General features: G+C 42.7%; 1 protein-coding gene across 5 annotated transcripts in view; it reads right to left on the bottom strand.

Moving 5' to 3' along the window:
- FAT3 (FAT atypical cadherin 3) overlaps positions 1 to 25,033 on the bottom strand; it is a 676,861-nt gene that overhangs the window by 6,685 nt on the left and 645,143 nt on the right. For 4 of the 5 annotated variants that reach the window (XM_055356052.2, XM_055356051.2, XM_055356053.2 and 1 more), the window contains 5 exons: positions 22,600 to 23,068; positions 8,950 to 9,103; positions 6,432 to 7,087; positions 2,686 to 2,799; positions 554 to 613 (listed from right to left, as the gene is read on the bottom strand). In XM_055356052.2, coding sequence (XP_055212027.2) covers positions 554 to 613; positions 2,686 to 2,799; positions 6,432 to 7,087; positions 8,950 to 9,103; positions 22,600 to 23,068 — 1,453 coding nt within the window. The remainder of the gene's footprint in view (positions 1 to 553; positions 614 to 2,685; positions 2,800 to 6,431; positions 7,088 to 8,949; positions 9,104 to 22,599; positions 23,069 to 25,033) is intronic. The other variant, XM_055356056.2, reaches the window with a different exon arrangement.

The raw sequence follows: 25,033 nt of genomic DNA, 5'->3' as shown, positions 1-25,033 counted from the left end.
GAAGAGGGATAAAACAGAACATTTGAGATGACTTTTAAAAACATGCTCCTAAAGGCCTGTGGGCTACGACTAAGTTTAGCCTTTTTTATTTCTTCCCATTGTTATTTAGGGAAAAAACAAAGCAAAACAAAACAGATAAATCACATTTATGCCAGGCCCTGATTTTATTAAGTTACTAATAAAAGTTACCTGGTTGAAATAAATATCCACAATATTGCAGCTGTGAATGATTTCTTAAGGATTCCCAGCTCATAATAGGTGCTCAATGAACACATGTTGAATAGAAAGATAAATTTAGTATTAATCTGGATTGCAACTAATTGGGTGCTCGTTTCTTGAAAGGGATTTTATAAAGAACGTAACATATATTTTTTACAAATTATGAACTGGGTTTTTTTTTCAAAATTTTAAAACATCCATAAATATCCCACATCTCATCAGAAACCAGCTGTTTATTGCCCCCTCTGCGGCCAATCCATTAAAATCACTCCTAGTCCAAAGTAACAAGGAAGCAAAATTTCAAGAAATGCTATGGAAGAAAAAAAGTAAATACCTTCATTCTCTATAGTGTCAACTACATTGTTGACAAGCTGAATGACAGTCACTATGGAGGCTTGTGGTCAGGAAAAGAAGTCGGAGGGAGGGGAAGGACAGCTTCAGGTTAGTTGTATATTTTAAACACACCTTATTTTAACAACAACAACAACAGCAACAATGAAGGTGCGGCATGCAAACACCCAAAGCCTCCCCACAATCTGTTAGGGAGCGTATCAGTGGACACCTTTATCTAGAGGGTCCCGGGATTTGTGGAATGGAAGATAAATGGCAGCAAATCCAACGCCAGTCCTCCTGAAAGGCAGGATAGGTCATGATTGCTGAGTCATAAAGTCACCCCTCATGACTCAGCAAAATCAATTTAGGAAGGCAGTGGCTCATCAAGCTCTTGCTAATTTATCATTAACAACTCCCAAAGGCTCTCAGAGGAAGACCTCACTATTTCCGGGGATAATTATTTGTTGGTCAGTCATGCTGCTCTGAACCAAATGCCAGTGATAGAGGATAACCTTTGCAGGGTTGATGGCTTCACGGTCACATAATGCCACTGACAGCCCAGAACGACCCAAGGCCTAGCTCCCACCAGTAAAGTGTGGACAGAAGTCAGCATTTGGCCTCTCGAATAATTAGAATAGAGAAGGAGATATCTGTGGTCTATATGGGTTGCCTTAATGCTCAGTACAACGGCTTGTGGAGAGGTGATCAGGCTTAAAACCAATTTGATGAAAGTTCCTAACACCACCTGCCTCATTTAGGACCAACTTGGAAGGTTAACCCTAAAAGGGCAAGAGTGTGATCCTCAGGGTGCACACAGCAGAGCCCATGAGAACAGTTAACCAGGCATCATTGTTGGAGCTGCTGCCTGGAGTCTGGACTCTATATTCTTAGGTATTTCTATATAAAGTGCAAACTAGCCACAGCTTTTCTTCTGGCTAGGGAGGAGGAAAAGAGGATACATCAAGGCAAACAGATCTGGGAGTGTGTCTTTGACCTTCCGATAATGGTCAGAAAAAATCCACTGTTAGGTGATTTGTTGTCCCAGTAGACAGATACACTGAAGGCATCTGCACTTCTCAGAAGTGCCATCATTTGAAAGTGGTGATGAAAATAGGCTCTTTTACTTCCATGATTGCTTCTATGGTCTTGGAGCTCACCTATTTCTGTATTTGCCTTGAAGGCAAGGGCTATGCCTTTCTCATTTTGTACTCTGGGAAAAGGACTCAGCACATGCAAAAAAATTCAGCAAGGATTTATAGATTGAATGATTACATAAATTAATAAGTATCCATTTGTTGCTAGTTGCTGACAAATGGGAAAATGACCTAAGATAAGGCTGCTTGTCTCTGTGGATGACTGTTTGAAATTATTCTTAGTTTACCCAGCACGTTGAAAACACTGTTTTATGACTGTTCCTGCTTCCCTCCCCTGCCCTGGGGAGAACAACCCATCCTCCGAAGCTGGTTCCTCAGCTCAGAAAACCCAGTCCAGCATTAGCACCCTCTCCATAAGCATAAGTTCACAAGAGGTAGAGGTAGCAGCTTTGGAGTGTCAACAAAGTCTGTGAACCATGAGAAATTGCATGCAACATTTTGGGTGTATGTGCATTTTTCTAAGGAGCTGCTTCACAGTTTTTAATAAATTCTCCAACAGCCCATAACCCAAATGATTATAAGGGGGATTCAATTGAATGAAGATTCCACTGGTTCTATAAGAAGGTTTTTGTCTCTGAACTAATTTCTAATGATGGGGATGTTGGATGTACAGTGAAGAGGGAAGAGATCATTGGTAAAATAAAAAAAGAAAGAAATTACTCTGTCTGCTAGAGAATATCATTTGGGATGAAGTAGTTCCACCGCAAACCAAATAAAAGAGGACTCACTACTGGAGGCCCAGGGTAACTTCATCAACCCCTGATACAGATCTCTGGGCCTGTTCACAGCTACAGCTCAATGGGGGCTCCTTTGGCAATGACACCCAACAATGGAGTAAACCAGGGACCTGGTGAACACGCTCAAAAGCCCATGAACAGGTTGAGAAACAAAGCCAGTTGCACCACCCTCCTCCCAACCATGGTCTTCCAGAACAGGAAGCAGAACCCACCCGCTCCGAACAAATCTGATGACTTCTTACCATTGTCGTCACCAGAATCTGACTGGAAGGAGCTGAGGGACTGAACTTCAGAGTTGCTGCCTTTATTACTACCTGCAAAGCAGGTCACTTCTCCCGGGTCATCAACCCCTTTGTCTTCATGGACAGTGAAAGAGAAAGCAGAAATTACACTGGTTACCTTGTGCCTATTTCCAGTCCCACCCACTCCCTCCCAACTAGTTCACTTCTCGAGGCACTTTCATTTGCTTAGAGAAAATAATTTAGCTCCACAGTAGAAAATTGACTGTGCCACTGGGGGGCAAAGGTCTGTCAATCAAGTGATTTACATTATGGATTCAAAACCCTTAGCCCATAGTAAATGAGCTTCCAAACAGCTGACAGCCAAAAGTAGCTGTTCCTTCCTCAAAGTGAAGCAACTGAGTGAAGAGTGAAATGAGGATGAAGTGGCTGCATTGCTCTTTGCCATTCAGAGTTAGTTTACATCATTTACATGAACTGATGAGGTGTCAATACCAGGTTAAATGAGATAACTTTTAAAATGGGGTATAAATATTTTATAGGCAAGAATGCCTTTACATTTATCCTAACTTCCATCTCTGGACAGTAAGTGGAATTTTCAGCTTTGCCTTCTAGAGGGCAGCATTGTATCATTTTTGGGAGTGACCATGTTCTGCACCCTGTGTCAGGTAGGAGGGCTGGCAGTGGTGTGGATATGCCCTTAACCACATATGTCCTCCTTCTTTACTGTACAAAGACAGTCAGAAACACACAGATGCACATGCGTGCACACACACACACACACACACACACACACACACACACACACACACACCAGGGCTACTTTCTTATTTGATGGACTAAAGGAAGCAATAAAAACAGCCTATATCTTGAGGTTGTCAAGTGCAAAATGAATTACTAGCCCAGAAATTGTCTCACCAGCTAACTCTGCCTTGCTTAACAAAGAAGGAAATGTATTCAATACAACCCAACAATACTTTGGGGGGAAATGTGAGTTTTGGCCTGAGGTGAATTCTGGAAATAAAGCTGTCACATCAGCAAGGAGTGAGGGCAGTGATCACCAGGAAGAGCTGCAAATCATCATGTAACGCAATGGTACAAAGAGATAAAGACTTGTGATTAAGGGAACATTTGTTCCTCTCCATGGCCACAGAAATCACGTTTCTTCCAAAAAGGGTGGTGTCAGGAACAGGCTTGGTGGCTCTGCATCTGCTGTCAGAGGCTGAGGCCACAGGAGTTGGCTAAACAACCGATGTAAGTGGAGAGATATGCCAGGGAGACATTCACCTCCTAACAGCCACGTTGCAGAAAATATGACGATGAGCTTCAGAAAACCACAAGGTGTGCACAAGCTTAGCCCTGAACACAAGGAAGGAAATGACAAATAATCCACTCTGGTGAATGAAGTGCTGAGCATAAAACTCCTTTCTCCACTCCTTCATTTATTAACTCCCTCCTTTTTTATTGCTAAATAAAAAAGAGCCTATTAGCTAGTGGATTGGCAAGATTATAGTGGAGTCTAACTCAACAGATAATTTGAGAGGGAGTATATTTATGGCTGAAATTCAAGGGCAACTGCTTAAAATACATGTGTCTACAGAAAGACAATCAGCAGATAGCATGTTGGGGCAGCACTAGAATAGAAAGAATTCATTCTTGGCCCTCTGTTATCACCAAGAAATCCTCTTCCTCTAATACCGCTCACCCTCCTTCCTGCCAAAGCTCCCAAGAACAGTGCTGGTAAGAGCACAGGTTTTAATCCTAACTTCTCCTTTTGCTAGTTAGGTGCCTTCAGGTGCGTATTTCACCCATTGAAGGGAGTTTTTTCCTCCGTGGAATGATGGCCTGGTAATGGTACCAACATGGGGGCACTATGATGGTTTAAGGAGATGATGCAACACACAGCAGTGTGCTTCACATTCACCTGCTGCCCTGACTTTCTCATCAAACCTCTTGGTTCTCAACCCTTGCATTCTGGCTTCTGCCTTGATGGCTCTACTGAGAAGCTCTTGAGATGCTGACTCCTCTCATCATCAAGCTCACTATACATCTATTTTAGCCTGTGTCCTCCTTGGCGGTTTCACAGCATTCAACACTGATGACCTTACTGACATTCTCTTGGCTTCTGCACAGGGGCCCTCTCCTTTTCCCTCCTCTTTCTTTGTTGGCAAGTGTTTGTCTCCTTGCCTGGCTTCTCCCCTTCTGCCCAAAGCCCACATGTAGTCATCTCCAGGGTTCTTTTGGAGGCCTGGTTTGACCATCCTCTCTGTTCTTGTTCCCTTGGTGAGTTCACCCTCCTACAGAATCCACCATCCTACACGCAGATGTTGTTCAAACTTTCACCTCTAACCTTGACCTCTCACCTGAACAACAGAGCCAGACATCTCTCGGGTAACCCTTTACTTGTCCTCCACACTGAGCTGCTTCCTGTTCCTGGGAGGGCATCTCCGAAGTGTCCTACTGAAATCTTACTCATGCTTAAAGATATCAGTAGGAATATCCCCTTCCTCCATGAAGAAAACCTTTATCTCCCTGGCTGTCCATGGTCTCTAGCTCCATCTGAAACCTTCCTGTTTCCTCCTTCTCCCTCAGCATATGCCACAGTACTATAACCATAGCCTTCTAGGCTACCTAGGACACAGCTGCTACTGCGATACAAAGCCATTTATCCTGATGAAGTTATAGGTTACAGCAAAGCTTCCTTTAGTCTCCTTGTGATGGACACTACAGCAGGGAAAACAATCTCTCACAGAGATGTTCACAGAGACTACCTTACTGGCTCTCTGCTTTCTTCCCTTTTTGGGAAGAAAGCCTGTTCAATTTCTTCTCCTAGGATCAGCCAGAGCCAGCTTTAAAAAATGTAAATTAGATCATGCCAGTCACTTACTTAAAAACCTGCAATAGTGCTGCTATTAAAATGTATCCGTTCTCTGGTGCTCAGCAAGCTCCAACTGCACTGACCTCCTCTGTGTTCTTCTACACACCAAGCTCCTTCCCACCCCAGGACTTTTGCACCTGTGGCTCTTCCCTGTGCCTAGAATACTGCTGTGTGAGGCCAAGTGAAGAGGCAAACACCTCCATCTGGGCCAGACCACCTTTCTGCCTTGTGGATCCCCCTCTTGTTTCATGGTCTCTACATTCCAGCCAAGAAGAAATGACTTGCTTTTCTTCTGATCACATGGGTCCCCCTACGGTGGAATATCCTCCTTTCCCCAGACTCTTTAACTCATCATGGTCCAATTGAAGTGTCCCTCTGCTTCTCTCAAGTCTTCATTCTAAGACTGGAAATACTCTCTTCTTCCAGCCTTCCAGAGCACACTTCTGGACATCACTCAAGTGGCTTTTTGCACTTTGTACATAGGCCCAGACACACACACACTATTATAATTTATACACAATAACTAGTATACTTTCTTCTTTTCTTTTGCACTTTGACCAGTGGCCCGCTATTGTGAGAAGAGGATGGGTTTTGGAGCCTGGAAGACTTGAGTTGGGGTACTGACTGCCTCTTACTAGCTGCCTGACCTTGGGCTCATGATGTTACCCTCTCTGAGCTTCATTTCTCCCATCTGTAAATGGGAACCAGAACCAGGACGATTTTCCAGAGCTGGTGTGCACATTCGACATCAGCACGTCATAGCGAATGCTCTGCACGCGGGGTCTCTCTCCCTTCCCGTAGCGTCCTCGCACAGCGCCCCTGCAGGTTCCCTGTAAGCACCGAGGGGTGAGCATTACCACTTCCTACTCACTCTCAGTTCCCGCGTCCCAGCCATTCTTCCTGATGGAGTCGCAGTCGGAGCGGCAGGGTGACACGGCGGGGAGGTTGGGGGCCACACTGCACACGACCACGCCCCGCCGGGCTGTCAGGATGCGGGGCGACTCAGGGTGAAACGTGGTCATTTCCTGGTGCTCGCCTCCCAGCCCGTCCACGATCTTATCCAGGTTGCTCCTGGAGTCACTCTGGAAGCAGGGTGTGTAGGCCATGGGGCGCACGGGGACCTGCGGGGGCCCCACCTCCTGGTAGACGTTGCGGCCGTCCCCACTGCCGCGCAGGTTCCGGAACGGGATGCCATTGCTCTTGTTGAGCAGGGCGGCGGTGGCCGGGTCCTGCACTAGCGTGATGTTGTTGCGGGAGTAGTTCTTGCGGAAGACCTTCTTGCGGAAGACTATGAAGAGAACCACCAGGATGAAGATGACGAAGAGGACCACGGCGATGCCGATGAGCTCCTCCTTCCCCACGTAGGAGTGGCCAGCCTGGATATTGGGTACCACCACGGGGCGCAGCCCGCAGTACTGGCCCACGTAGCCCGGCGTGCAGTTGCAGAGGAAGGAGCCGAACACGTTCACGCAGGAGCCTCCGTTCTCACACTCCTCTCGTTCGCACTCATTGATGTCCTCCTCACACCTGCGGCGACACAGAAGCCCCTCCCCACCGTCAGGACCAGTGCACACACGTTGGTATACGGGAGCTCGAGAAAACACAGACATCTTTAAAAGAAAACGATGCACCTAAAGGGTACAAATGAAGCAAGACAAAGATGGTTGGTGGGGGGGGGGGGGGAGAGGGGGAGCTAATTTAGGCAATTCTGTGGCCACTGTGGTCCCCAAGTCATCACCTTGCCTTAAGGTGTTCCTCCCAACCCAATCTCTCCCAGGTCTTCCTTTCCTACCTGGGTTGGGGGAAAGGAAGAGACTGAGGTGGGAGAGGAGAGGAGGAGAAAGAGAAAGAATAACAGATGCTATTGAAAAGGTACTGGACTCCAAATCCGCGGGAGCAGATGCATCTCAGAATTTAAAATTGTGCAGTTTTAGCAAGGACATGCAGCACATATCTTTCACATTATGTAAAATACTCCTCCCCCTCACAGAAATTGGTGCTGGCCTTAGTATCCCATAATCAAAAATACCAGTGCTTCTGCAGTGAAACATATGGATATTCACACTAAATGAGAGAAACAGAGTAGAAAGAGCCTCAAAACAGTTTTGAACAGGTTTTGCCACCAAATTAGTTTGCCACTAACATACTCCAAACCCTTTAAGTTCTCAGAGCTTTTGGGATTGTAGAATTGCAGACAAAGAGCTGTGAATCTATATATCGGTTATAGGTTTTCCCCAGAGGAAAGTCTTTGGTTCTGACATTTTCCTCTAATGGCTACAGTAATTTTTGGTCCCTCTGGGAAGCTGGGGGCTGCAGGTGGGTGGGTGAAGGGCTACATGTCTTCAACATTCTGTGCTTATGTTAATTAAAGGCTAATACTCATGTAGATTTTCAGGAAGAATGACTAAAGCATTCTAATGAAAAATAATTAAATCAATTTTATTCTCTTTAAAGCAATCCATGACTCACTTTGAGTATAATTATAAGGCAAGTGTTTCAGTCTTATTCTTTCTTAGCTTGGTATTATTTGAGAACATAGACCTTCTTTTTCACTTTTCTCTATTTCAGCAATTTTTCTGATATTTAAAAGGTCCAATCACCTATATTTTTGGTAATCTACCTTTTAAAATGTAGCCAAACGAAACCTAATTTGAACAGATAGAGGTGAGGTCAGCCGGAAATTAGTCAGAATCACAGAGTATTTAAAAATAAATGCCGCTTTATTACATTAAATTACATCCAACGATTCAAAATCAGTTAAGTATTTCCTGGTAAAGTCCTCGGGAGATTTGCTCTAATGAATACGTAAGACTGATCTGTAATTAGAATATCACTTGCTTGAGATTCCATACATATACTTCTAAAACGATCAAGGATGGCTGAAAGTGGCATTTTACTAGGAATTTAAAATGGTCTCTTTCCTTTTGGCAAATATTTAATTTTGTTTCTTTCTTATGAAAGAAAGGTTTGCAAAGGGAAGGTAAGTTTCAGTATCTCAGAATGATCAAAAAAACAACAGGCCGTAGAGTCCAGTTAATGGATTCTGCGGAAATGGGTAGTATGTCTGCCTCCGAATTATAATAGAAATATTAGGTGGCCTAGATGACTTTCTTTTCTCCCTAGTTACAGACTACATAGTAATCATACACAATTTTGAAGATATAGGGAAACATAAAGTGGAAAATATGAATTACTCATGACCCTACTACCCAGAGATAATTCCTATTAACATTTTAGTCACCTGTAAGCACTCCTTATATGTATTGTGCAGATGTTAACTCTTTGCCTGTACTATTAGTGGTAAATATTTTACCCTCATTAGTTGTTTACTGGTTTGTTGTAGCAATAAAGAACAATGTAGAGAAAGACACTTATGTAATCTCACTTACATGACTCCAGTGAGCCCAGCTTTACAATTGCAGATGAAAGTGTTTCCTATTGGATCGCAGGATCCTCCATTCCGGCAGGGGTTTGGGAAGCAGGCTGTAATCTCAGATTCACAGTTTCTCCCCGTAAACTGTGAGAGACAGGTACACTGATAGCCTGGGGAAACAGAGGACCTCATGAGCCATGGATGCCACTGCTAGGGCTGAGTGCTTGGACTCAGCTATAACATGTCCTCCTAATCCTTTGTTGAACCGTATCATAGGAAGGGCCCAAATTCCAAAGGTGGTTAGCAAATTGATTGCTTGAAACATCTTGCCACAAAAATGCCAAGTTACAGTTGGGATTTCCTGCTAGCCCACAAAAATTCACCTAATTAACCACATACATGAATGCTAGTGAGAATTGTAAGACCCACCCAAGGGACAGATTTCAAGAGCAGAACCCAAGATGGGGAGGAAGATGTTTTCTCCCCGGCACTGTTACTGCACAAGGCAGATGCCTCCAGACAGGAGTGGTTTACTATTGATACCATGCTACCTCTTTTCCTGAGTCACTGTCCTATCTTGTGTGCCCCTTCTCCTTAGCCAAGAACTGAAATCCCACCCAGAGAGGGAATGAGGGGAGAGCAGGTAAAAGGATATTTGTCAACTCAAATGAACCCCAGATTGGCAAAGGCACAGGGAAATGGAAGGAATTCCAGCCTTTGCCCAGCTCCCCTGGTCCGATCCTGATTTTTGCATTTTTTTCACTTTCTCCCCTCATAAGCCCATCATGCAGAAATTGGTAGTAATATAATATCCTCACTACAGAGAATATGAAATATCAGATGTGGAAAGAAGCATTATTGACCTCTCGAGATGCATTATCTCTTGAGATGGAAGGGATGAATAACTAGTAAGGGTGTTCTTTCTTCCCTCCTTTAAAAAAAGCCGTAAGATTTGTTTTTTTAAATTACAGATATACATGCACATAGTAAAGAGGAAGGCAGTTCTACAAATTTTATTTTGTCCACTAGCAGTCTTCTCTCCCATTTACACTTCCTCCGAAGTAACCTGGGTATCCCTTTTGGTATTTCAATATTTCCTTCCATAGTATTTGACTATTTTTGTGATTATTTTAGTGTTAGGCATTTTCTATTAGCTTTCCACTATGCTTTTATAAATTTCAAACCTTCAGCCTCACCACACAGGAACACCTCTTGTGATGCCCCTATCTCACAATATATTGTAGTATTGTAATTTTGGTTAAGTCAATGCAGTGTTTGCATTATGATGACAATGAAACGTTATTTGCAGCTAAGCCATGTAGTAAGCTCGATTGTATTTCTATATTCATGCATAACTGGTTTTCCCTGGAGTTAAAAAATGTCCAGTGTTTTTGCTTGCTTATTTCTGAATATTGATTGTTAATTTAACTAGAAACTCTTCACCAACCCGGTCTCTCCGAGTTCAGTTGCCTCTGCTTCCCTGTATTTTCATCCCCTGAATTAGTCTCTCCTGAGGCCCTCTGACTGGCTTCACCCTGAATGTTGTCCTCTGGCCCTGCTTTCCTGCTGTCCTGTGTTGGATCTGGTGATTCCTGTATCACCTGTCTGCCTATTTCTTGGTTTACTCTCTCATTTCACTAGAACGCATTCCACAGTTACTTCCTCCAAAAGGGTTTATAGGAAGGAAATCTTGTGAGACTTTGCATAGCTGAACATGTCTTTACTTCACCCTGATACCTCTTTGACAGTTACGTTGTGTAAAAAATTATAAGCAATCCCTCCATGTCGCTTTTGAGAAATCCAAAGTCATTTTGGCTCTTGGAGTTTGTATGTAACTTGTTTTTTTTTTCCCCTCTCTTTAACATCTTGGAGGATCTTTTTGCCTCCAATTTTCTGAGATTTTGCAGTGATGTACTTTATATGGGTTTATTTTCAGCCAGTACTGGATACTCAGTGGGCTCTTGCAATCTGGAAATTTTTGTGTTTTCACTTTAGGAAAATTTCTTTTATTATTTCTTTGGTAATTTATTTTCCTTTGTTTTCTCTACTCTATTTTTATGGAACTTCTATTTTTTGGATCTCAGATCTCCTGGACCTTCCTCTAACTTTATTTTTTCTCTCTTACGTTACATCTCTGTGAGGTTTTGCTTTACTTTTTGTGACAGTTTCTTATCTCCTTCACTTTTATTGAGATTTCATTAATTTGTCATTTTCCAAGAACTTTTTTTGTGCAGAGTTTTTTTTTTTAACACATAACATCCTGCTCCTGTGTTGTGGTTATGGTATCTTCTCTTATCTGTCTGAGGATATTAATAATACTTTTATGAAGTTTTCTCCCTGCAGTTTTTTCCAAGTTGCTTTTCTCTGTTTCTTTGTTTTGGTCTCTGTGATATTTAACTTTATGTGTCAACTTGGGTAGCCCATTGGTAGCCAGATGTTGGGTCAAACACTAGTCTAGATGTTGCAGTGAAGGTATTTGGGTATTTGTGGATGTTATCAATTTATTTATTTATTCCTATTTTTAGCTGTCAGTCTCACTTGGGTACGATAAAATGTATAATCAGTTACCTTTAAATGAAACATATTACTCTCCATAATATGGGTGGGCCTCATTATTCAGTTCAAGGCCTTATGAAGAAAGAATCCTGCCTCAAGACTGTAACATAGAAGAAATTTTACCCGAATTTCCAGCCTGCTGGCTTACTCTGCAGATTTTGAATTCAAGACTGCAAAATCAACTCTTACATGAATTTTCAACCAGCCAGCCTGCTCAATCATAAGCCAATTCTTTGAAATCAGTCTCTCTCCACATATATGTATGTGCACATGCTCATGTATATACACAAATGGTCTCTGCCTTATGATTGTTCAACTTATGATTTTTTGACTTTATGAAGGTGTGAAAGCAATATATATTCAGTAGAAATGTGTTTCAGGTAGGCTAGGCTAAGCTATAATGTTTGGTAGGTTAGGTGTATTAGATGCATTTTTTACTTAAGGTATTTCCAACTTATGATGAGTTTATTGAGATGTAACCCCATCATAAGTTGAGGAGTAGCTGCATATATCTCCTATTGGTTCTGCTTCTCTGAAGAACTCTAATACATTTTCTATCTTCCAAATGAGATGATTTCTTTACTTGTGACCATTGCTTATTAGTTCACATTGAAGAATATAGCAATAGAAAACCAGAAATCTGATGAGAAGCTCTGAGCACATTAATGGGGCTCAGCAACTGTAAAACTGAGTCAGTAGCTTTGGCATGGTCAGTTTCCCTAGCAACAGCTCATCTTATCGTCTGTTCAGAGGGAAGGTAAAGGCCTGGTTTCTAATACTGGGAGGTTGGGTGGTGGCAGAGGAGGGGTGGTTGTGAGTTTCAGCATCCAATAAGCACATCGTATTTACTTTAACCCCTGTACAGCACAGTGTCTGGCATGCTCCAGTCCTGAGACCCTGCATTTCAACATCACCTGCAGGCCTCGCCACAGCATTGGGGGAGCAATTGCCTGGTTGTGCAGAGGGAAGGTGGGAATCCAGATTGAATCCTGACTGCCTCTAAACCATTTTGAGCAATTCTTATTTTAAGCTCTTTTCCCCATCTCTCCCTCTTCAGAAGTGACTGGTGCCTCCAGTTCCTGAGTTTTTGGGGATTCAGTCCCCCAAGTTTTTGGGAATTTGGTCCCTTCTACCAGCTGGAATTTTGGTCTCTAAGAGCTTCTTTTCTCTCTCTCTTCCTTACCACCTGTCTCTCTGCCTTCCACCTCCAAACCTGTGTTGGTGTTGTCTACTTCCCCATTCTCCTCACTTCTATGGGCTTATGACTCATTTAAAAATAACTTTACTTCCATAGCAGTGGGGTTGTAACAGCAAGCTGCCACCCTTACCCTGAAGTGGCCAAAAAGGCTTTCCCCATGTCTAAGACCTTTTGTAACTACTGCAAGGAACCATTCTCACTCTTACTTGAAGGACTCTTGGGTTTCTCCTCTTCCAAATTTGTCAGTGACTGACGTTGGGATTATAAAGCTTGACCTCTACAGATACAAGATAGTTAAAAATGAATAGTTTGAAATGAACATATGCTCTCATGGATGTTTTGCTGAATCCCCATTACAGATAACTCCCATGTACAGAAGGAAGAATGATTGTGTGTTCATATGTTCACAGAGAGAAAATCTTATCTTCAAGAGACAGATGCAGGAGCCAAGAGAAAAATCTATATATTTCCAAGTGGAGGAGACTATGCAGCCCCAGCCTTCCTGGCAGCAAGAAACACAGGGGGAAAGAGACTGAGGCTCAGAGAGTGACACATACATATTAGAAAAAGAATGCCCTTAAACGCAAAGCCAAGGAAAGGCCAAGGAGCTCCTAAGGAAAGGCCATTGTTGATGCCAGCTATGTCTACAGAAGGCCAGCCTGAGGTCTCTGGGTAGAGGCAGAAGTCTGAGGTATGCTTGCTTGAAGTTATGTTGACTTGGGGTTATTTTTTTCATTTTGGGAAATTGCTCACTTTAATAGAATTGAAAATTGTTGAAGGCAGCTGGGATTAGGAAAAATGCTTCTTTGTGTCACCTGGCTAGTTGTTGGCTATGATGGCATGTCTTTAGACAAACAGTAACTTGGGAGGAGGAATTAGATTCTTTTTTAGAATATAATCTTAGACAACCACAGTACAGGACTCTGAAAAGCACATCAATGATGGATGGGGAGGGAAGTCAGGAATGGGGGGAGTCCAAGGCAAGGTAGGTAAACTTGGCGAAAACTCCCTCTCCAGCTGCTCTTTGGCAAGCCTCTGACAGTTTCTTAAATAAAACTATATCAGAAGCACCTGGGGGCAGGGGAGGGTCAAGGAGGGGCGGTCCAGATCTGAAGGACATTTAAATCACTATCATGGAAACTGGATTCTAACTCAGGTCATGGGACTGATTTTTGATCTGATGGCAGAGAAGCAATTTGATGTCTCTGTGCCTTGGAAAATCAGAATTTAAAATAAGACACTACCTCTAGAGCACAATTTTACTTACACACAGTTCCTTCTGAATTTTGTCGTTTTCATCATCTTTTGTGGAGTATCTAGCACTACTTGATGCAGCAGCTAGCTTGGCTGATTAACATATCCACATCGACTGAGTGCCTAAGTCATAGATGGTGGTGTGGCTGGTGCCAACTCATACAGGGTCCCAAGAGGTAACTGTTAAATATTCAGGAATTTGGCAGGTCAGTTGTTAAACCATGGGTAGCCTGACATCAGCCATGGTGGAAGTACTTACACCACAGTCATCAGCAAATGCTACAAATCAGGGCTTTTATTTTTAGAGAACTGGTTTACCAGCACACCCCTGGAATAGGGACTATGGCAAGCACTGGGGATACAAAGACAGAAAAACTCCATTTAGAAGCACGCTATAGAAGAGGCAACTGAGGTACAGAGAAGCTGATTGCTTTGTCATGGTCACGAAGTTGGTGTGGATTTGAACCCAGGCAGTCTGGCTCCTGCAGTCCTGAACTGTATTTCTAACAACCACACTTCATTACCCATTCTGTTTATCAGAAAGAGCAGCAAACTGTCTAGGATCTTATGATTGCAAACCCTTGGGGCATAGGAGGCAGAGTCTTTTGGAAGAAGTCTTGCTTTTAGAACTTTAAATTCGGAGGAGTTTTATGTTAACACAATGAGAGGGAAAAGCAATTGGAATTGTTTAAAAGTGGTCAGATTTTTTTTTAGTGAAAGAAGAGTGATATCTATTGTTCAGCCTCTGTGAAAAGGCTTGTTTATGAAAATTAACCTGTTCTCACAAAATATTATTTATAATCTCATTATCCTGGTATGAGCCCTATTATTAATACTTTCAAAAATATCAATAATGATTATTATCATTCATTAGCAGCCATAATGACACTAAGTAATCTAATGCTTTAGTGTTTTTAAATCACTTTCATTCTATGAAGGATCACAGTGATCCTATGAAGGAAAAAGAAGAGGTCTCATTAACATCTCAACTCCTGGGGCTGCTGGAGAGGTTAAGCTGTTTGTTCAAGAACATATACTAGGCCGGATGTGGTGGCTCATGCCTGTAATGCCAGCATTTTAGGAGGCCAAGGTGGGCGGATCACCCGAGTTCCGGGGTTTGAGACCAGCCTGACCAATATGGTGAAACCCCGTCTCTACTAAAAATACAAAATTAGCCGGGCATGGTGGCACATGCCTATAATCCCAGCTACTTGGGAGGCTGAGGCAGGAGAATCGCTTGAATCCAGGAGGCGGAGGTTGTGGTGAGCCGAGATCACTCCATTGCACTTCAGCCTAGGCAACAAGAGCGAAACTCCGTCTCAACATACATTAGTAAGAGATTGAATTTAAACTTGACTCTAGGCTTTCTGATTCTCAAATCTTTCTACAAGACTGTATTAGAACTTGTCACTGAGCCCAAGCTCATTAGTTTCTAGGGATAAGAAAGAAGAGCTTGTTGTTACTTCCCATCAGTCTCTGGGAAGCAGATAAGATACAGTGAGATGGACAATTTTAGAAACTCCTTCTGGGAATCCAATCATCATTAAATAATAAAGATAATAGAATAAAAAGTTTCTACTCTTCCCAAGCATTACCATATGTTGCTATAAAACACAAATAAAGTGAACAAAATTCTAAGAGATATCTAGGCATTTTTTGATCACAAATAATATTTACCACTTTTGTAAATGTGAAAGAAAAATATCAATGGTTAATCTCAACGTATTCTTAAAAAGTTGATTTTTTTTCTTGTTCAGAGGGGAGAATATCAAATAAGGAAATAATTAGCAAGAACAATAGCTTATGTGATGTGAAAAATTCTAAGAACTTTCTATGTATTCTGTCTCATTTAATTCTTACAACAACTCTATGCCATAAGTATTGTTATTATAGTTATTTTACAAATGAGAAAACTGAAGCGTCAATAAGATGGGTTTCACGAGGTTACACAGTCAATGAGTGGCAGATGCACTTCATGCCAGTTCTCAGATTTTAGAAAGGAAATGGTCTTACTAGTGTGGAGATACATGTACTGAAAAGTCATAGCTTCCTTCCCCTCAAATCCTGGCAAAATGAGAAGTGTATTTTTAAGCCTTGCCTCAAAGCTGTGTTTCTGTTTACAATCCTTCTAGTTATAGCAGATGCAGATGGTTTTGAAATCTGCACCCAGACCAACTTAAAATGAATCCTCCTTTCCTTGCTCAAAGAAGAGCATTGCAAAACATGTTAAATGCAAAAATGGAAATGGTATAAGCAATTATAGCATTAATTTGGGCTGTGTAGGCAAATAATCAAGATAATTCCTGTCTTACTCCTTTGACTTAGTAGTCATTTTCCAACCTGATTCATCCAGGTTATGGCTTAAACTCTCTACCCTCCTTGCCAGTGTAGGTAAACATCATTCTGATCAGGTTTGGCTGCCTTGATAAGGAAAGATCTGCCTGCTGCACAAAGGTGGAAATAATGACAAACGTGTAAGTAGCACCTGGGATCTGAAGTCAGCATCAGCCACTCTGCTTGCTGAGTTGTGGATTTCATTTAGAAACTCCAAGAACTTACATGGCTCGGGGAAGTGGCTGTGATGTGGTGGTGAGGCACTGGGTACAAGTTTAGATTCTGGCTGTTACCCACTACCTGGGTGTGACCATGGCCTGACCTCTAGGAACTTCCTTATTTTATCTGATAAATGAGACTCACTAATACTCACTTCATCAGGAACAATAAGGTTTCTGGATTCATAAACCACAATACAGCACACAACATTAGGTGCTTTATTATTGTAATTATTGTAATTACTATAGATCCTGAAATCAACTTCCTCTCTATATTGCTCATAAACCAAACAACTGGAAATCATGGGAGTTTTTTTATTCTGATGTTTAGGCTGAAGACTGGGAAACATCCAAACCTCTAGTCCATGTGAGCCTCAATTAGTATGAGAAAACTGGTGGATAGGTTATCATGTGAGATTCTAATTATGAGTGAGGATGAGCTCTGTTACAGTTGAAGTTACTTTGCCATTTCAACTTTTAGTCATTCCGATTTTTCTCTTTCACCAAACAGGGTACATTCAAAACCTTTAGACCTTGTAAAATAAAAATTTGAAGGTGAGACTTTTTCCCTAGGAAAGCTGGCTCACATTTTATATATTGTATATTGGGCCAAGCCTCTAATATTTTCTTTGAGGATCTGGAAACCTTTAATGTGTTAACATTAGCCACACAGTAAATTCTCACCTTCTAGTATGTATCTGCACATAACCTACTTTAGGGTTTGAGCTTTTCTATTAGTGTCTATAATTATTAATGCTGTTACCATGAGGTTTTTTTCCAAGGTACCATAAATATAAGAGTAAGTCAGTATTTAGAAGACAGTCACCCAGAAAAATTTTTTTCCATAAGCTGAAAAGCTCAGCCAAATTATGTCCACAGCATATTTACTGGGAGTTTGACATCTCCCTTCTCGAAGCTCAGTAAGCCAGTGGGTAGAGCATGTAGGGGAACCCTGTTCAGTTCCCTTAAACCAGCTGTGAGGAGAGGGAGGCCACATCAGTGGCATCCATTGGTCACAGAGAAAGCAATGGGACCCAGAATTCAACACAGAGCTCAGCACCAAGCAGGTACTTAATTAAAGTTTGATGGACTAAATTTATCTCAATTCTTACAAGTTAGGAACACAAAGTATTCAGCAAAACATGATCCAAAGTGGCCCCAAAGTGCTACTGAAAACAGTTTCATGCAAACTATTTGCAACATCCAAGAACTTGTTTCATGCAACTTGACAGGCAGAATACTCACAATTGCCTAGAGGGAGTGGCAGACACTATTACTCTTATCTTTGAAGGGGAGCTCAGAGTTACCAAAATCTCCTGACTGGGGTACAAAGCTCCACCTTTATACTAATTTTTTTTTTTTAAGTGCAGGCTGTGCATCCGACTCTCAATTCCTGAATGTCCTATGTCTGTTTACCTTTCCTGGAATCCACTGACTTGCATTTCTTCAAATATAGAGTTTTCAGGATTCCCAAATGTCAGTGGTTCTTAAACAATGGGTGTGCATAGAAACTCCTTGGAGGCTTGTTAAAAATAGAGATGCTTGAATTCCACTCTTGCCAATTCAGATTCTGTATGTTTGTTTGTTTGTTTCCCCTTAACTTCCAACTGATAAATTTTCTCAGTAGGAAAGTTCAGAAATGTGCAAATATGATTCAGTGACCTAGCAGAAAGTTCCTGATGTGGACAGCAAATACTGGAGGCAAGTAAATAGCAATCAAATGGGTCTTCCATAACAAGGTGTCATTTTAACAAGGTCCTTAGGTGATGCTGATGCATCTCAGAGTTTGAGAACACTACATACAATGTAAGAAAAAGAGTCAAAGTTTCCCCAGGATTCAGGGAAGTTCAGAGACAGGGAGATAAATCACTACATCACCTAGGGATCTTGTTAAAATACAGATTCCGATTCAGTGGATTTGGGGTGGGATCCGAGATACTGCCTTTCCAACATTCCCAGTGATGCCAATGCTGTTGGTCCCTGGAACACTTTGAGTAGCAAGGGTTAAGGGTACAGGCTGGTGGGGAAGGGGTCCACAAACCTGGGTCAAATCCCACCTTTCCCACTTTTTAAATATTTTTTGGTTTTCTTTTTAACCATTGCATTTTCAAGGAAAAAATATAAACCAATACCACTACATACTGTTTTGGGAAACTAATTTTGGTTTTTGTTTAGAGAAAAGGTCTTGCTCTGTCATTCAGGCTGAAGTGCAGTGCTATGGTCATAGCTCACTATAACCTTGAACTCCTGGCCTCCCAAATCTCTGGGATTACAGGTGTGAGCCACTGCACCCAGCCAGTGTGCTTTCACCACTTTACTAGCTATGTGATACTAGGCTACCGACTTAGCCTCTCTGGCCTATTTCTTTATCTGTAAAATGAGGGTGGGTAGGTGGGAGAGAAGAATAGTATTGACCTCAGAGTACTGTGGTGAGAATTAAATGTCCCAGGGCATAAGCACTTTCAAGGTAAGCACTTATCACAGTACCAAGCACATAGTAAGAGTCTAACAAGCGGTAGCTCTTACCATTAAGAATCTCCCCAAGTTTCCATCTCAGGAGCTCAGGAGTTAGGCTTCTGGTTTCATGCCATGCTGCCTGAATGACTATTTATGGCATGGTGACTGCCTGGCTTCAAATGTGTTTTCCATTAATGGGCTTGAGCTAAGCATGATAAGGCGTGGAGGACTGAGGACTCCTTATTCAGACTGTGGGTGTTGACATATTACATTCAGACATTGGGCTGATCCCTGCCCGCTGCATCTGGAAATGCAGGGATCACAATGGGACCTAGTCATGGCTTCTCCACAGTGGTTGCTATTTCCAGTTCATGTTTATGAAATACATATAATTTTAAGGCTTTACCGAGAGAGAGCCTTCTCTCTGTGGTTGGTTTATAGAGTCATATTTATACTCTCATTACAAGTCAGTGTTCTGGAATCTGACTCCCCTGAGGTTCCTATGGCCTGCTCCTGGGACAGCAAGAGTTATAATGCTGATCAAACCTGCTGACTGTGTCATTCCAAGCTAGTAGTTGTGGCTTCCCTGACTTTCACGCCAAGGGTTTGATTGGGCTTAGAGGTGGTTGGGGCAGAATCCTGTATCCCTAAAAGAAAAATGCTTCTTGTTGTGTGTTGCCTGCTTTAACAATTCTGAATGTGCTAAGATAGCCTCAGTTTGAGAGTGGAGTCTGCCGCCAGGAGAACCAATGACCAATACTCCAGAATTCTTCAGTGGTCAAGGGGATGCTTATGTGTCCTGAAATTTTAGAGCAACACATAGCAGAGGGTCCAAACAACAGAAAATGTTCAAACAATTAAGTTTTGTTATCAGTATCATGTGCAAGCAGTCTCATTTCAAGCTCCTCCTTCTACTATCTCTAGCCCAAATTTCTCCTTTGAACACTTCACGCAGCCTAGTCTTTGATCTGGGGGCACAACACTGTCTCTTCCTGTGATTAGACTTCCCTGGCAGCCAGAGGGAATTCTTGAAAGCATAAATATTCTTTCATTAAAGATTCAGTCTTATTGTTCTTTTTAAACTATCACTCACAGCTCAGAGGATTTTTCTTTTAAGTAACCTTTTAATTAGCTACATAGTTTCATAGATATGAAGTAAAGGCCAAATTTTGATTCTTTCTTTTCTTCCCTTTTTTCTCTCCCCTGTTTGGCACGAATTTAAGGAATTTGCAGATAGGATACAGGCTCTAGCAAAACTTCCTCTATTGATATACTATTGGTATAGATAATAGGGGCAAGAAAATGGGTTCTCTTTCTGCTTTTCTTAGAAGCCAAGGCTTCATCCCTATAGCCAGGAAGAGGTAGATACCCCCTCACACATCAGAAGAGGAATCTCATGCCCTTGGCTCCCCAGGAAAGCAACAGAAGTCCTGGATTTCTTGGATCTCCTGGTGAGTGGCAAGGAGTTTGCTAGCCTTGGGCCCAGCACTGCTGTGCATGAGAGTCCCAAATTCCCCCACCTGGGACACGTCCGGGTGTCTACTGAGATAAGAACCCATTGGCTAGGCTTGGGAGTAGCCTTGGTGCGGGATGCTCCTGCAGGGCTCCCTCAACAGAACAGAGAACAGAGGTAGTAGGCCTGTGAGAAGGGAACTGTGTAGATGAAGGTGAGGAAAGATACCATCTTCATTTTAGGAAAACATAAGTCCCCCCAGACAAAAGAGAAACTTGAACTGATAAGAGGCTATTTCTCCTTGGAAGAAAGAATACCTGTTGTAGAATCCTGATCCAATGCCCAATCATAGAAGGAAGAAGAGAACAGGAAGACAAAGAGGTAGATGGGAGAGTGTGCTCTATAGGCAAGGCTGGGGCCCTAGGGAGGGCAAGACAAGTTCTCTAGGTTATATGAAAAGTATATGGCAAGTGGGTCATCAGTGCTGAAATATGGTTAAATGAAGAGATTTAAAAATAGAGAAAATTGCTATTCCCCATGTGGGTCGTAGCCATTTAATTAACATAGTTCCACTGAATACTTAGCTTAAGGATTTCATGAATTTTTTTAAAAAATTAAAATGCACACTGCAAAGCAAGATTCCCTAGTCTCTTTCCCTCATACAGTGATTATTATTATTATTTTAAAGATAATCCATTGTGGAAGCCCATAGCCCTGCCAGCAAAAACAACGTCCTGCCATCGTTAAAAGTATGTTACAATTTGTGGCTATGTACCCAGCATTTGACATGGAGTGGTGTTCTATTTCAACCCAATTTAATTATATGCTCCTTTTATATATCGTAGATGGCTCACACTAGCAGAATTGTTTTGCCTGGTGAAAAACTGGCCATGACTTGTCATAATGGGCTGGTTTATAGAACCACTGAAGTATAGTTACTGCCCATCATTTGGGAATTATGGCACCATAACAACCCTTTATTTACATACACTGCTGAGACAGTAAAAACAGCAAATAGATTTCTTAAATCGAGACGACAGAAATTTCCCCCCAGGGTACTTGGCCCTCATTGTGGTAGTAACATATGCAAGTCTAAACAACTTTGGTGTCTGTATTTCGACAGTGCATCATTTCATGGACAGTTTATAACATTCTAATAATAAAATGGACTCTAAATTTGGAGTTGGATTTCACGAACATTAGATGGTAATGTGCACAGCAGAATCTCTAAGTGATTTGTGAGGAAGGTTTAAATTTGCTAATGACACGACTGCTGAGCGACTCTGCAAAGGGACTGAAGTGGAATCAGTGGTTGGGCTGTTGCGAGGTGGCAAGCCTTCAACCGGGAGCATGTCTGACCTAGTTTACATTAACACAGACACTGCATCTTGGTAAAGTCAGGGATTCTTTTATCTCTAGACTCCTAGGACTTAAATAATCTTGGCTTTCCCCTCAAACAAAAGAAACTCTCTATAAATCTTTTGCTTTTTTTTTTATGCCTACTCTCCTCTTTCATGATGTACTTTGTGGGGAAAAAATATTAGAGTAAAGATCATGCCTTCATTGCCTGCTTATTTGTCCTGAGATTTTATGTAAATTCCCTTCTCCTTATTCTTGACTTTCTACTCCTTTGTAAAGCTGTAACTAGACTTATTTTTAATATACACATTGCAAAAGTATGTTCCAAGATCTCCTATTCCTAGGGGTCAGCTTCTAGTAAGCTTTAGCTTCTAGTAAGGTTATATGTCTTAGCTTCTAGTAAGGTTTTATGTCTACGTCTGGTCAGCAATTTCATGTGCATGGGCATCATAACTCAGAGTGCTACTATCATTCTGCAGTGACATGCAGGTGGCTCATGAGGGCATATTTAAAAGGGGGTTCCATTCGCCCAACCTCCTCTGGCTTGAAAGGCCAGGGGTTGGACAGGGGAGTGGGCAGAGTTGATGGCCTCTCTGGGCCCCTGTGCCACTGCACTGCACCTATGGGAAGCTGCAAACGATTGGCAAAACTGGACACTCCTGTAATTGTCAAGAGCTGAGACTTCCCTAAAGCAGATTAAGAAGGTTGGCGAGCATCTTGGGTGTGAATATTCCTCTCTAGTAGAGTCCTTGCGTTGGGAGGACAGGGATCCCCCTGCAGTTCATTCACTCTCCCCTCAAACCCCCAGGCCAGTGCCCACTGCGTAGCCACACTCACCCCCGGATGGCAGGCCAGTGCAGCTGCCCCCGTGCTGGCACGGGCTGCGCTCGCAGGCGTCGGGATAGAGCACGCAGCCCAGCTTCAGCTCCGTCAGGCCCACCACCTCCGCGAAGCTGCTGCGCTTGTTCTGCAGCGGCAGCTCGTTGTTATTCAGTATCACCGAGTCCAGGCAGCCCTGGAAGCCGCTGAGCACCTGCGTGACCCGCGTGTCAGTCAGGCTGCGGATGTTATCCGCTTGCACCAGGGCGCCGAAGTAGATGCTACTCTCAGTGCTCAGCGTCTGGAAGTAGAGGGGCGCCCGGCGCCGCTCCACGTAGCTGTCATCCAGGGACAGGCTCGTGAAATTGCGGTTGAGCTCCAGGAAGACCGAGTGCCAGCTCCCGTCGTTGACAGCACGGCCCGAGATGCCCAAGATTCCAGGGCCGCTGCCGCAGTCCAGCTGGAACCACAGCTTGCCATCCACAATCTGCATGGGGAAGGAACAGCGCAGCACTTTTCAACATGCAACTGGGAATATGTTCCCTACACCCTGCTCCTGGCCGGCCCGGGGGCTTCACAAGAAAGCTGGAATGTGGACATGACTTTTGCTCTACTCATAAATCTGTTGTGGTTTGATTTTTAACCACTGTGCCTCCCCCTTACCTGCCATGAAAATGCATGCCTTATATTTCACAAATCTTGTGATTAGTAATATGGGCACACCTTCATATATCCACAATTATATTTAAGAATGTTTCTACTCCTTGGGTCTTTACCTTTTAAAATTCCCAGCAATATCTGGTTTAGGGGTCTGTTTATTCTCTGCACCCTTCTTAGTCATTACCACCACAGGAATAATTTCCGGGAACTCATTAGCATTTATTGAACATCTACTATATGGTAAGCAGTGTACTAAGTGCCAAGGAGATCATCTGAGTGAATAGAGTTATCATCTCTGCCCTCATGTGGCTGACAGTCTGTAGGGTAGATGGCCATTAATCAAATAATCACACAAATACATATATGTTCCTTGAATACATTTATATGAGTGCTCCACAGGGGAAAGAAAGAGGCCTGGTAGAAATGAAAAATTTCCTAGTTCTCAGCTTTGTCTACATTTAAGATTTAAAAGCTGCTCTATATTAAACACTAGCATATTCTTAAAATAGGCCTTTAGGATGATGCTCATGGTTTAGGTAAAGGTTATCTTCCAAGGTGCTCAGGGCTTGGCCATTTGCTTAGAATATCTGGATCGCTTGTGACACCTGGCCCTCATGAATGCTCCCAGCCATGGTTTGGGGTGCGACAACAGAGACCAGCCTGCTGCTGTGAGTGCATTGGTGTAGCAAGGGCATCACTGTGCCTGGGAGGCTAATCCCAGGAGACATCACACACAGGAAGAAAGCATGTGCTATGGAGGATCCTTGCTGGCAGAGAGCTGCAGAGCAGGAATTGGCCTTCCATGGAGCCCCAGGCTCAACTGCTGCAAAGAAAACATGTCTTTAAATCCCCTGTGTCATCCACCTTGTTCTACATTTCTCAGAAATGCAAGGTGGCTTTGGGATCCAGGGAATGAGGGCTGCACCCCTGTCTAGACAAGTGTACATTTGGTCATGAAGGGATTCACAGCCAAAAATTGTGAAATAAAAGCTTCTTTTCTGGCCTATGTCTATGACCCAGCAAGAGGACTTGTGGAGGCCAGCGTCTGAGTCATGCAACTAACACTAGTCTGTTGGCATTCATAGTTCTGTGCAGAGAACAGATACTTGTCAGCAAAGAAAAGAAAAAGGAAAGGAAAGGAAATGACAGGACAACACAGAGCTTCCAGGTCACAAACAGCCAAGGAGGTACAGAGAAAATGAATTCACAGAAAGACTGAAGCAGTCCTTGTGAAACGTGTTTAACTCATAATAGACCTATTCGGGATTATCAGAGCATCTCTCATTCTCACACGTCACGTATTTCTCTATGCTTCAGTATAGACAACTGAATTCTTAGGGACTCTCATTTCTGCCTTTGTAGCTCCATGTTCTTCATCCTGCATAAAATTTCGTAGGTCATGCCACATAAACATGTGTATCTAGAAGGCAGGGGGCTTTAAGAAGCACACAGAGGTGTGGGAATTTTGGAATGCTGAATCAAATTCAGGCTTTGTCATGTACCACTCAGGTACCCTGGAGAGAATGGTCTGACCCCTCTGGGTTTGGGTCTGGAGAGCAGAGAGAACTGCTATGGCTTATTTTACAAGGCTACTCTGTCCACTGCAGAATGGTTAGCCACATCATACACAGTTAGAACATACATACTTTGCTCTGTCATGCAAATGTGCAAATGTAAAAAGACTGAAGACAAATGTTTATGTTCTCTGAGAGCTTTCAAGTGTAATCTTTCTTTCTTCTTTTTTTTTAGATGGAGTCTCACTGTGTCACCAGGCTGGAGTGCAGTGGCACGA

Source organism: Gorilla gorilla, chromosome 9, assembly GCF_029281585.2.
Source record: "Gorilla gorilla gorilla isolate KB3781 chromosome 9, NHGRI_mGorGor1-v2.1_pri, whole genome shotgun sequence".
NCBI lineage: Eukaryota > Metazoa > Chordata > Mammalia > Primates > Hominidae > Gorilla > Gorilla gorilla.
Note: the sequence above shows the minus strand (reverse complement) of the source record. Positions and strands in the feature narration are given on the sequence as shown.